At 25.4% G+C, this 14,267-nt stretch overlaps 2 protein-coding genes across 6 annotated transcripts; both read right to left on the reverse strand.

The window, feature by feature from the left end:
* Positions 1-105: 105 nt before the first annotated feature.
* LOC113219230 (protein canopy homolog 3) lies at positions 106-1,296 on the reverse strand. Its single transcript, XM_026445104.1, has 5 exons — positions 994-1,296; positions 796-922; positions 582-716; positions 336-500; positions 106-262 (listed from the first exon to the last, which is right to left on the reverse strand). The coding sequence occupies exons 1-5, from the start codon at positions 1,097-1,099 to the stop codon at positions 106-108; spliced, it is 690 nt and encodes a 229-aa protein (XP_026300889.1). The 5' UTR covers positions 1,100-1,296.
* Positions 1,297-5,237: 3,941 nt separating this feature from the next.
* LOC413623 (kelch-like protein diablo) lies at positions 5,238-9,975 on the reverse strand. Of its 5 annotated transcripts, none has more exons than XM_026445010.1 (7): positions 9,794-9,975; positions 9,580-9,658; positions 7,775-8,148; positions 7,379-7,694; positions 6,574-7,271; positions 6,069-6,411; positions 5,239-5,782 (listed from the first exon to the last, which is right to left on the reverse strand). In XM_026445010.1, exons 3-7 carry the CDS (start codon positions 8,086-8,088, stop codon positions 5,591-5,593), a joined length of 1,863 nt encoding a protein of 620 aa, XP_026300795.1. In that variant the 5' UTR covers positions 8,089-8,148; positions 9,580-9,658; positions 9,794-9,975; the 3' UTR covers positions 5,239-5,590. The 5 variants fall into 5 exon arrangements, with proteins under 5 accessions (XP_016771894.1, XP_026300795.1, XP_026300793.1 ...); XM_026445008.1 differs by having other exon boundaries at positions 9,439-9,658; XM_016916405.2 differs by lacking the exon at positions 9,580-9,658 and having other exon boundaries at positions 5,238-5,782.
* Between the last annotated feature and the right edge of the window lie 4,292 nt (positions 9,976-14,267).

Consider the following 14,267-nt stretch of genomic DNA (forward strand, 5'->3'; position numbering starts at 1 on the left):
TAATTCATTATTATATATCATTATTATATATATATATATATATATTATTATATTATATATATAATATTCATAATTATATATAATAATAATTTTATTATTAATAGTTTATAATTCTTCTTTTATATCTTTATTTTTATTTTGAATTTTTGTATTTTCCTTTTTTTTTATTTTTTTCTCTTTCATATCACTACTCATAGTTTCTCCTTTTTCTTTTAGACAAGAATCATCTTCTCCTTTTAATGCTTTCTCTGAACATAAATATCTAATAAAATAAAAATTATGTAGTTGAATTATATTCAAAACATAATAATAATAATAATAATAATAATATTTACCTAATCAAAGGGATTTTTCCTTGATGATTATGATACCAGTCTTCAATATCAGCTTCATGATTTTCAATTAAATCTTCGCATTGTGATTTTAAAGTAGAAATTTCAACAGATGGTTTATCCCATAGTTCATATGGAATTCCTAATTCAACTTTGACACCTTTATCTCTATAATTATAATTGTAAAATTATAATTATTTCTAATATATTTAAAATCTAATTTAAATTTAATTTGAAACTGCATCTTACACAAGATCATGGAGTGCTTTAAATGTTTGACTCATTCCCTTGGCAAATCTTGTACTATCTGTACGTTCTTTGTGAATATTATATTCCAATATACGTTCACATAAATTTTCTATACTTTCTACTAAACGTAATTCTCTAAATGGAATAAAAATAAAGTTTTCACAAATTATAATTTACAAATTAAATGCATTTTTTTAAAAATATATATATTTACGATTTTTTATATTCTTTCTTTTTCTTGGGTAAAACATCATCAAGAGAATATCCAATTTCAAGTATATCATGTGTTTTACCTGTTTCGTCTAATCTCGCTTCTAATTCAGTGGCAACTACTTTGCAAACTATAACAAAACAATAATATTTATAATATTTATAAAATAGCATCAATAAATTATTGTTTATATATAATTACCTTCGCATTTATTTGCATATTTTACACCTTGATCTTCTTCTGGACCACCAATTACAAAATGAGAAATTAATAACTGTATAAAAAATATTTTTATTAATATATACATTATAAGATTATAAAATTATACTAATAATTTAAAGGAACTGTATGATTATGGAATGATTCGAATATTATTCATTCACATTTATACTTCTAGTTTATATTTAACCATATAAATAGTTTCGTTGTTAGCATTATTACAAAAAATTTAAAATTTTATAGCGATATAACTATAAGAAGAACCGGGCATATTAATTTTATCTTAAAATATCATAAAAATTTTTCTAATTTTATCTTAGTTTGATTGTGGCTCTATTCTATTCGTTAATATAGGCGGCATTTTTAAAAATATCCAATAAGAATAGAGAATATATATATATACATAAATTTATAATAATTATTTCAATATTTAAGAATCTTATATTAAAATATTTAAATCTATATGAAATAATTGAGATAGATTTATATTTAATTTTTATACGAATTTTTAATTTATCATTTTTCAGAAAATAATTTGTTTTTCCTAATAACATTATAAATAATGATTATTTTTGTTACATATATATTATTATTATGTTTATTTTTAAATGTTTGTAAACGTTATTTAAGTATTCACAATTTAATCTACTAACTCCTTATATTTTAAATTTAAGCATTTTGTTTTATAAAAACATTGATTATAACAATAAATTTTTGTTTTTTTTTCGATAATTGTTAAAATTTGTTTCTTATTAATATTTAAACAATTTTTTTTTTAATATAAAAGCAAATTATTCATATTTAAAAGTATATATAAAAATTAGAAAACAAATTATAATAGATTGAATGCTATCAGATATCTATATACGTATATTTATGGTTACAAAAGTATATAACCATAACGTTATAAATTAGAAGATTAAATATATAATTATCTTGTGATATTGTATGGTATGTGTAATAACTTTAAATAATATTATATAATATTTTATGATAAAGTAAATTTAAAATTATATTACTTACGGATAAAATATTTATATTTTTCTAAATTTCTTTTATTATTTTTCACTTTTCGTTGCTTAAAAACTAAAACAATTTTATAAATAATTTATTATACTTTTTCATATAATAAATTTTTATAAAATTCTATTGTATTTTATATAATTTCATATAATTGATATAATTTCCAAATATATATAGGATAAAATATAATCAATTTTTGTATTTCACATAAATTTCACATAAATGATTTATTAATATAAATTATTTTCTCTGAAACTATTAAGGATATATCAATCTATTTTTTTAAAATAAATAATTACTGATTGTTAATGATAATTAAACTAAATATAAATAAATATTTATGTTTAAAAAAAATTTAAAGGTTAAAAAGATATGTGTGTAATATGGAAAAATAAAACGTCATAAAATTCATATTTAATAAAAAAATATTAATCTTTTTATAACAATGTAATTATTTTTTAATCTAAAAAAAAAAAATATAAATTAATTAACTATATATATATATATATATATATATATATATATATTTTACGAAAATATCTTTTGTATGAATATATATATATATATATATTCTGGTTATAATCACATTTTATATAAAATAAAATATATTAATTAATATATAAAAATAATAAAAGATTTATATAAATATAGTTTTTAAACTAATATCTGTATGTGAAAAAATATTTTAAAGAAAATAATTGTTTTCAATTCCAATAATTGATTTCAGAAAATAAAGTTAATAATATTTTCAATAAATTATCTTTTTTTTGTTTGTTAATACAAATAAATATTAAAAAAATTTTTTCTTTATACACTATTATATGTAATAATAATCCTATTTATATTGATATCATATTATATTTTTAGTTTCTAAATCGAAATAATAATAAAAACAAAAATAAAAACAAAATAATAAAAAAATTGTTATTTAAATTTGTTATTTAAAGAAAGTTTGATATTTTTGTACATAAAATTCATTCATAATTATTTTTTTTTTAAATAATTCAAAAGAAAATTACAATTTCATTATAATTACAATTTATGTGATAATATATTTACAAATATTATTAAATCATATAAATATAAATAATAATATATATTATCAAAATAAAACTTGTTTAAAATTTTATAATTATTATAATTTTAATGTTAATTTTATTTCTAAACTAAATTTTAATAATTTAAAATTTAACAAATAATTTATAAATAAAAAATTAATTGGAAATTGCAATATGAACAAAAATTCCCGTTAAAAAATTATATTAGAAAATTTGTTATTTTATCATATAATATAGGAAATAATATTTGCAAATAAAAAATCATTAGTATAAAAACAAATTAAAAATATAAAACAAAACCTATGTTTATTATACAATATTTGTAAAAAGAATGAATTTTTAAAATTAATTAATTACAATTAATTAAATATATGTTGTTTATCTATTATATGATTATAAATTTATATTATATTAAATGTTATATAAAAAAAATTTTTCTGCACTTTTGATTTATATTTTAATTATAAAATATTGAATTTTTATATTTTCCATCAATTACTTATATATAAAACTCTTCATGTTGATTATGTATTCCACATAATAAAATTCATCAGGAGACCGAGAAAGTATTTTCCAATGAATATATCATGAAATTTTTGTATACATATATAAAAAAATAATAAAATAATTTTACTTCAATAACTAAGATTTCATTATATTTCGTTAACAAATATCAATTGATTATAAAATTAGAGTTATAATAAAATTCATTATATGAAAAATATATACATGAAAAAAATTTAAATGGCTTCTTATATAACAATATTTTTCTCCTATCTAATATGAGTTTAAATAAAATTTTATTTAAAATTAAAGTATTGATATTTTATAGTAACATTTCATATTAACTACTTGTAAATTAAATCTGATTTTGAACACTTATTTGAACTCTGTTTAGTAATTACAATAATTTGTACCATTTTAAATCTGTAATTGGATTATTCTAATTCAACTTAATTGTTTCATATATATTGTATAAAATTCATAAATTTATTATATTTGTAAAGAAATAGAAATTTTTCGCGTATCATCTAAATTAAAACGAATTATTCCATTGAAGAAAATTACGATACAATATCGAAAAGTTGTACAGTTGTCTAATAATGATATTTTGTAATAAGTTCTTTAAAGATAATTACATCATATCGTCAATATATTCTTATTCTAGACATGTGTTTTGCTTTTTCAACAATCTCATAGATGTAACACGACTACTGATTTATAAACTTTTAATTTCGTAATTGATCGACAAAAATTTTCACAGCTTTCATATAATTTTCTATTTAAATAATTACAAAACAATATTTTGTTATATATTATTAAAATATTGCTCATAATCAGTCAAATTTTCTGACTCTTATTAGATTATTATCACAATCGTTACATTATGAAATTGTTGGATATAATGATCCCTATTACCATTTGTACAATAAGAGAACTCTTTTATCGCTTCAAATAAAATGTTAATTCATTTAGATTTGTTTTGTTTTTTGTAAAAATATAAAAAGATTAAAAAATGTAACGTTTATGACTGTAATGTGCATTATAATAATCATGTTATAACTTATGTATGTTTCATACATTATCTTAAAACAAAAATGTGTTTAGAGCCTGAAACATTTGTTTCATTTATTAATTTTACATAAACTTTTGGTTTCATTTCAGTCTTATTGATAAAAATACGATATATATAGAAAGTATACTATCGAGACAAAAACAATTTTTTTGATTAACTCTTTATTTTTGTTTTTATCAATGGCTGCACAAGCAGTCCTCCATAACGAAGTTTTGATGTCAATATAGACTTTAAAAATTTATTTTCTTAAATGAATGAATATATGGAAACTGCAAGCATTCCATTGTAATGAATATTGTATCCAAGAATATGTTTCAAAGAGATTTTGCCTTTCTGTTTTTTTTGTCTTAAATGTTTACAACATATACAGTTACATTACATAAAAAAAAAAAGAAATTATAATACTTAAATCTAGAGTAACTGGAATAGTTTTATATATATATATATGTATATATATGTATATATATATATATATATATATATATAAAACAAATATAAACAATATATAAGAGGAATATATTTTACAAAATCTTATGTAAGAAACACAATGAAATTGCAATATAAACATTATAAGAATAAATTTTTTACATATAGAAGAAAATATACATCCATATTTAGTACGATTGGTTTACATTTGAATAAAAATGATTGATTTTAAATGAATTATGAGTTAAACAAAGCTAATGAAAAAATTTAAAATAATTTATGTTAAAAACGACTTTATCTTTAGAAAGGCAAAGTCTTGTAGAACGTATATTATTACTTATATAATGCTCATCGATCGGCGGTAGCGTTTTCTAGTATTAGTTATAACAACAGGAACCGATACAGGAGCGGGAGGAGTTACAGGTGTAACAGGAGTTATTGGTGTAAGAGAAGTTAAAGGAGTTTCAGCCATTTGGGCTGAAGAGGGGGGCCTGAGCTACCAAATGTAATTCTCGGTTTGGGGGGCCCGCATTACTCCCACACCTCCACCGAGTCTTCTATAATTCATACAACCACACAATTTCCATTGATTTTGTTCCGAATCATACACTTCAATTGTTTTTAAATAGGCAGTTCCATCAAATCCACCCACTGCATACAGTAAACCATTCACTACTGCTAAACCTACCTGAAAATATAAAAAATTAATAAATTTTTTTGCTAATTAAAAGCACATCTATAATTAATCTTATATATTATTATTATTATAATATCTATCTTTCTAAATTTTTTTAAATTTAATACAGAATTTAATTTATAACTATTTTTTATAAGAAATATTCGAAAAAATACTCATATTTATTCTTTAAGAAGAAACAATTTTTGATTTATTTATTTTTCATTTATTTTTTGAAATTTGTTTAAATATATACCAAAATATAAAAAAAAAATTATATAAAAAAAAAGCAACTTACTCCACTTCTTCTTGATGTCATAGCAACTATTGGACTCCAAGAATTTGTATGAGGATTATACCGTTCTGCGCTCGAAAGTTCCATACAATCATCTCGTCCACCAACGGCATAAATTAGATTATTAAATACGGCACAGCCTAAATGCTTACGTCTTGTAGACATAGGCGAAACTTGAGACCATTTATTTTGTCTTGGATCATATCTTTCTACTGTATTTAATGGTGATTGACCATCAGACCCGCCAATGGCATATAAATAACCGCCTAACACAGCAACAGCTACTCCAAGTCTTCTAGTGGTCATTGGTGATACTTTGGACCATTTATTTTCCTTAGGATCATATCTGTATATGATAAATATTTTATTTTGTTTCATATTTATTATAGATATAGGTTTTATATAACTTTATAATGATGAATATTATTAAAACTAATTAATCTGAATAACTAAACTCTTTTATTTGATACATTTTATAATAAAATTTATCTAAAATAAAATGATTTACCTTTCAACATGATTTAAACATTGGACGCCATCCTGACCACCTACCGCGTAAAGAAAACCATCTAATACAGCAACTCCTACACTAGTTCGACATGATGTAGTAGGTGCAACATCACAAGACCACTGATTCGTTTGTGGATCGTATCGTTCGATGCTGTTTAAATAGCTTTGTCCATCGTGACCGCCTACCGCGTACAACAAATCGTTCAATACAGCAACTCCGACACCACATCTTCGTTTACTCATTGGTGCAACCATCTTCCAATCCGCAGTATTAGGATCAAATCTTTCCACGCTTGCGATTGCATCACCAGAACACCAACCTCCGACAGCGAATAGAACTTCACCGCGTCTGGTTGGTTTTCTAGGTCGTGTTCTAGGTCCTTGCATCAACGGCCTTTCTTGAGGAAGCAGCAAATAATTTTTCGCTTCATCTACTAAATCTCTACATGCATCATCAGATCTAACTAAAAGATCAGAGCCTACGGTTCCAACTAAAAATTTTGGGCTAAGAAGGGGTAATCGTACATGCTGAAGAACTTGCGCCAAATGTTGTCTTCTTTCTGTAACGTTGTATTTGACCCAATTCATAACTGCACTAAATACCTGTTCTTCCGTTCGAACATTTAATTCGTCCGAAGAAATAATATCTACTAATTGGCCAACAGGTAGTAAAAGAAATTCTTCGCTTTCCATTACCTAGTTAAAAATAAAAATAAAAATATTTAATCGAAAATCTAAGCAAATGTAAACAATTATTCAAAATTCAATTATTAAATAAGTTTTACAGAATATAAAGTACATACTTCTTGAAAATTATGTTGAGTGAATTTGTCTGCGATCCGTAAAAGTTCACGACAAGAATGAGTATCTGCAAACGCTCGTATACCTAGACAATTAGATGGATCTAGTTGACGTTTGAGAAACTCGCAACATATATCTTGAATCTCTGCTAGCTGGAGAAGGCACGCTGCTGGAAGGAGAGTTTGAACGTTTGCTTCTTCGACTATAATATGAGAAGTATAACAGAAGTCTATCAATAGTTCCATTGCCATTTCATCTATGTCACGTATTGTAACTTCAGTTTGTCGAGATTCCGCCAGCTCCCCAGTAAACATCGCTCTGCAAAAAAATATAATTTTGAAATTTCGATCAATTTAAATTATCTTATTTAATTATTAATTATAAATATAATATTTTACCGGAAGTACGGACTACACGCCGATAAAATAACACGATGTGCAAATATCTTTCTAGAGCCGACATTGAGGACAACGTCGCACAATTCTCGATGACGTCGAAGAACATTGAGTTCCGTGAGTGTAGCACGAGGATGTTTTTCTGATGTATGACTGAGGCGGGCTGGGGAAGGTGCGCGTTCTACGACCATTTCACCCATCCTCTGCGAGGATGGGGCGCCCGCGGCCACTCTCCCCGAGGCGCCCCTAGACCCCCCTAGTTGGAGGCGCAGCGGGGGTGACGCCCAACCCCACACCGAGTCTATCTGCAACACCATTCACCAACCACCACAGCTCTTGAATGTGCCCGCACCAGGCCTCCTGATCTTCTCAAATCCCTAAAATCAAAATTTTTCTTATTTTTCTATAATTTAACATATATAAATTTTTATATAAAATGATTTGTCTTGAAAAATGTGTTCAAGGATTGGATAATTTTATTGTGTGATAAAGATAGTCTTAAATGATGAAATCGGAGAGATATTTAGATTGGATTTTATAATTCTAATTCTTTATAATGCAATATGACTTGAAAGTCATATGCTTACATGTTCATATTCTTAAAACTTTGTTGTATTTGTTTATAATCAAATTATTTTATCTCATTAATTTGCAATTATACTGACATCACATGATTTATTTAATTAATATTATTAGTTTCTAAATTTCAGATTAAATTTATAATCATTTAGGATTTTTTCTTCTCATAAATGAAAAATTCTATTCTTGAGGATTAAATAAATTATTGAACTTTATTTATTCCAATGCGTGATATCAGATCTAAAGAAAAATATGAAAATATAGGTTCAATAATGTAAAGTATTATAAAATATATTGTAAACATTTTAAAATATTGTTTACAATAGTTATAATATAAATTTATATCAGTTGAAAAAATACAACTACATAATTAAATATCATATTTCATTGATATGAATACTTTACATATAAATAAAAAAAAATTGTTTTAAAAAAATGTTAAATGATATATAAAATTTACATTTTAAAAAATTAAATATTTGTAATAGTTATCATGTTATAATAAAAATTTAATTACAATAATATAATAGATATAAATAAAAATAATATCTAAAATAATATTTAAAGTATAAATTTTGAAAAAATAAAATAAAATTTTTTAATAAATTTTATATCAAGTTTTCTTTAAAATATTAGTAAAGTAAATATAAATTTTATAAATTTAATTTAATTACAACAAAATAAATAAAATTATTTCAAAATAAAAATTATATACATTAAATTAAATTAAAATTTTATTAATGATTTATGATTGTAAGATCATAATATATTTAACATTGTTAAGTTAATTATATAAAAATACGAATTGAATTTTTAAATTATAATATTTAATATTATATTATTTTTATTGTAATAAAACTAATAAAATAAATTAATAGTAATAAACTAATACAACAAAATTTTAATATAAAAATATGTCTTTGAGTTGAAAAATTCTATTACTGCAAAAATAAGATTCTTGTAAAAGTAAAATAATTACATAAATCTTTTGATGATGGTTAATATAACGATGCATTTTTAAAAAGAGAAGCAAAAAGATTAGTAAAAGTATAAATAATTATAAATATACATTTTCAATAAATACATACCAAATAAATGATATGACTCCTAAACATTATTTTCGTCTCTTGCACATTTATCTTAACAATGGATCGTGTAAAAGTATGTTCAAAGAATTCGACAATTCATAGGCATGAGAAAGTGATAGTACAAACAGCATTGACACTCACTGTATGATGGATGTGAAGATTTCTGACGTACAATTAAGAAACTCGATCGAAACTCGATAGAATTTGGGTAGTTTCCCAGCTAATAAGCAATAAACAAAAATTTGATCACCCTTCCAGCTTCGTTTTTTCGATACGGTTAAAACAATAGCATGATGTTAAATGTCGAACTAGCGTCGTGCTTCGAGAAGCGAGCCACGTTATAAATGCAGTTTACCAGATTTTCGTAAACGATATCACGAGGGTACTTTCATTTTGATGTCTTTGCTTATGATGCATAATGCACCAAATACTGATTCCTTCGCTTCTGAACCAAATTCCCAGGGCACAAATGAGGTATAGGATAGACCTAACATTTAATGAAACTTTGTATGTCTCATGTTCTGAAATACCGATTGTGTAAAAAGTTAGAATGTTTGATATGCCCTCTAGATTTAGAGTGGTAAATACAGAAGTTATATTTAATTCAATTCAATAGTTGATAAAATTAACAGATTTTAAAAATAATTTCTTTATGCTATTTCCTTTGATGATTTTTGTAATAAAAATCAATATTTTGAATAACTTTTTTTTTTTACATATAATAGATAGTTTCCGAAATATTCATCAAAAAACTTTTAATACTATTGCATTAAATTCTGCTTAAATAAATATGATACAAATATAAATAAAATATATATATATAAGATACATTTACAACATAAAAAAAATGAATCGAAAGATGTAAGATTCTGTTGTAAGATTTTTATTCAATAAAATAGGAACAAAAAAAATAAATAGAACAATAAAGCTGAATAAATATCAGAATTGTTAAACAATAAATATAAATTTTGCATAACAAGAATAATATAGATAAGAAGATGAAATAATCAGAAAAATATATAAATAAAATAAAAATTGAAGAATTAGCGCCATCTTTCGAGTATTAAAAGCATCTTTTCAAAGATAGGATAAAATAGAAAAAGAATTGAAAACCAGCGCCATCTCTCGAGTATCAAAAACATTTGTTCAAAATAGGATAAAACAGAATTAAACATCAGCGCCATCTCTTGATTATTTTAAAAAAATATTTCCTTCAGAAATAAAGAGATGGCGCTAGTAGGTACTTTTACTTCTATTTTCTATCTTCTTCTATTATTTGCTCTCTTTGTTTATATTGCGTTTCATTTGCGGCACTCTGAAGATGGCGCTAGTTACACAATTTTTAATCTATGTCTATCCTTTTCTCATTATTTGCTCTTTGTCTATCATTCTTAGCATGTGTGCGTGACGAAACAATACATGGAATATCAATCAAACATCAATCGAATACACTTAGTATTTTCCTACAATATATTTTAATATATTAAAATATATATTATATTATATCATATTCTCAATGTGATTTATACAAACAAAAATTTGTCAATAAAAAGAGAAGTAAGGGATAATTTTAAATTGAATAAATTTTTAAACATTTCTTAACCTAAAAATCATACCACGTTATATATCATTTCTCATTTTCTCATCTAGAAAAGTTGAAATTGTGTTTAGAAAAATAAATAATCATTATCTAAAACTATCAAACAAGTAATTCTAATGTGATATTAAAAATTATATATTAAATCTTACAAAAATACTTTGTAAATGATATTATTTAATAAATTATAAGGAATAAGGAAACCGTTTCTTGAATCTGGAATGCAGTAATCGTTATTTTCGTGTTCGCATCTGATAAACAATGTTCGAACACTAGTATCTCGTTGTTAAATCGTGAAAGCCGGCCGTGTTTCGCGGGCATCGGTCGTATTAAACCGATGCTCAATAAAATAACAGAACGATCGATGCGCTTGGAGCGAAAGCGGAAAGAGCACGTCGCGTGTTTATGGATATTCCGTTTCCGAGAACATCGGCTCTCCATTCTCTCGCGCGAGATTATTCAATCTTCATGAACGGGACAAATGGGCCGTATATATATATATATATATATATATATATATATATCATCGCTACGGCCGCGTGGATCACCTTATTAAGATTATAAGGGCTGGTCGCTGGCTAAAATCTAGGTCATCCGTAATAAGACGTAACCGATTTTTATTGGCACCTGCCATCCAAACTCACGACGATCCGCTTAATCATTTTATCGCATCGCGCGCCTGCTATTTTTGCAGCTTGCACATGAGCACGTTGCGTTCATCACGGAAGTTCTGCCTTCTTCTGTTTTATTACGCTGAGAACTGTACCGGTTTCATGGAGAACCGTATATTGAAAATTTAATTACTTGAATTATAAGTGAAAGATTATTTCGAAGAAAACTTTTGTTTTCTGTGATAAAAATCACATACAGAAATCCTAACCTAAAAATACGTTTTTGTTAAAATATTACACTTTTATATAATAGATTTCATTTGTTTTATCATCAAAGTTGTTATCCGGAGAATAAAAGTATTTGATCATATCATCACACGTATACATGTGTTGTTCAAATTATTGAATTATTAAAAAGAATAATTTAACATCATTGTAAAATACATTTCACACAAGAAATAAAATAAATATTTAAGTATCTGGATATTTAATAATTATTTAAGTATCATATAAAAATATACGAATAGTTACAATCACAGATAGAATTTTGTTGCATTTAAATATGTGAGATTGTACACGCTTGAAATTTAACTGCAGCTGTTCCTTACGTATATTTAATTATTACATGTAATTTCCATCAGAGCAGTTGCAAGTTTCCTTAAAGTGTTTTCGATAAATACAGAAAGAGAAAGATATATAATTATAAATTTATCGAAATATAATAATAAATTGTAATATCATACGTAATAAATAACCAATACTTATTTTCTTATTTACACCATAAAAGAACGAAAATAATTTGTCCTTTTTTTTTTTACTAAAATTTTACGTATACTTTTTTTTTTAATAATACGAATGTATCTTCAATTTATAATATAATATTAATTCGAAATTAAATTGTCTAATTCGATAATACGCGAGAGAAATAATCTTCCAGTATTTTTTGTCGGAGAAAAGGTATATGCGCGCTACTGTAAATTCATAATACTATTTTTACCAAAGAAATTGTAGAGATAATTATAAAAAAGCGAACAATGATCGAAATTATAAGATCTAAAGATATATTTAAAAAAAAAATGTAAAATTGAAAAATTAATTTTTCGGAAAAATTATCTTTCGAATCTGGAACGGCAGAAAGGCGGAGCATTTTTTTTCCCTATATCAAAAAATAATCGTACTTTTGATTTTATCGTCCTATCCTACCGTTACATTACACAGACTTGGGCTCGAGATACATCTTCGCAACACGTTTCGCTCGTAAATGAAATCGCAATCACTGCGATCGATATTATTCACGAAACACTGGCACAACTAGGCTGTGCGCCTCGAACACTGTTGTTGTTACACATGCATGCGGAGTTTTATCGCGGTTTATCAGTGGATGCGACCGAGTCAGGCCGGTTTTTGTATCGGCAACGATCTTTATCGGCGCGGGCCCGAGTAAGTCGTCAGTGTAATTTTAAATTCGCGATGCGTCGAAGCGTCATTAAAGTGGTTTAAGAGGTATCGCCTGTGTTACCGCGGTTTTTCGACTTAAACGCACTGCCTCGAGGCGCGTTTAACTTCGATTACAGAAACTCGAACCCGAGTTGCGGCCTTTCGGAACCCGACCCGGAGTAATGTCCCTATGTGTTTCTTTCTTTTTCCTTTCTTTTTTTCTTTTTTTTTTTTTTTTTTTCTTCCGTTTACTCTTCGCCCAAAACACGGATTTTAATGTTGCAGCGTTAATACATTATCCGCGTAAGTACCGTACGATTATTTTTGTTTCTTTTTCTTTTTTTCCCAAACACGTCTCGAATAATACTTAATATAAATTTATGAACGAGGGAAATTGTATGTTTTTCTTGTATCTACATTTTTATGTGAATATTTCGTTATTTTAATATCTCATTTAGTTATTATTATAATTTCAAGCTTTTCAAAATATCCAAAGTTAATAAATTCATCGAAGATACGATTCAAGATATTACCCACTTAAGAATGAAACTAGATGGCGTTGTTCTAGGGTTCTAGAATACTGTTCTAGAATACTTGGAATTACATAATTAATATTATATCATCGAAATTAGCAATTTTCTGAATTTTTAAACATTTGAAATATATCGAAAATTTCATTCGAACTTCGTCACGCTTAATAATTCCAAAATGTGGAATTTTTATGGAACAAATGGGATAATTTTTCCTTTGATGAAGTAATCGAATCCCATTCGTTGAGATACTTATTCCTGGTGTTCACATTTGTTCTTTGATGCTCAAACTTTACCATAGTAGTATAGTAATGTTGGCAAGACGGTGCTGCTTCGATCGATCCGGGTAGCAGCACGTGCTCGGCCATAAGCGGGCGCAAATGAGCATGCATAAAGATAAATGTCACGAGGAATCATCGTGCACTACACCTCGTCGTGTCCTCGTATAGATATAGGTTCTTGCTACCTTTCACCCCGTTCCGGAACAACGAATTCGCGTTGTTTTCGAGCATAAATAAGAGGGGAACAGCTGGAAACGTACACGAATGGTGATACACGATTATCATTGAAACATTTCGAGTGAAAACTTTGGAATTATTTATCGAATTTTGTCCAACGTTTGGCAATCTTCCTTTGAATTTTTTTTCACTGCAT

This window comes from Apis mellifera, linkage group LG14 (genome assembly GCF_003254395.2).
Source record: "Apis mellifera strain DH4 linkage group LG14, Amel_HAv3.1, whole genome shotgun sequence".
Taxonomy (NCBI): domain Eukaryota; kingdom Metazoa; phylum Arthropoda; class Insecta; order Hymenoptera; family Apidae; genus Apis; species Apis mellifera.

Bases quoted from the DNA above. Each gene is read 5' to 3' on its own strand.
- LOC113219230 (XM_026445104.1), bottom strand. From the start codon at position 1,099: ATGTATATATTAATAAAAATATTTTTTATACAGTTATTAATTTCTCAT. The intron at 717-795 runs GTAAATATATAT...TATTCCATTTAG, and splicing joins AAGAAAGAATATAAAAAATC to AGAATTACGTTTAGTAGAAA. The intron at 263-335 runs GTAAATATTATT...TTATTTTATTAG, and splicing joins GGAAAAATCCCTTTGATTAG to ATATTTATGTTCAGAGAAAG.
- LOC413623 (XM_016916405.2), bottom strand. From the start codon at position 8,088: ATGGTGTTGCAGATAGACTCGGTGTGGGGTTGGGCGTCACCCCCGCTG. The intron at 7,272-7,378 runs GTATGTACTTTA...ATTTTTAACTAG, and splicing joins CTCAACATAATTTTCAAGAA to GTAATGGAAAGCGAAGAATT. The intron at 6,412-6,573 runs GTAAATCATTTT...TATCATATACAG, and splicing joins TGTTTAAATCATGTTGAAAG to ATATGATCCTAAGGAAAATA.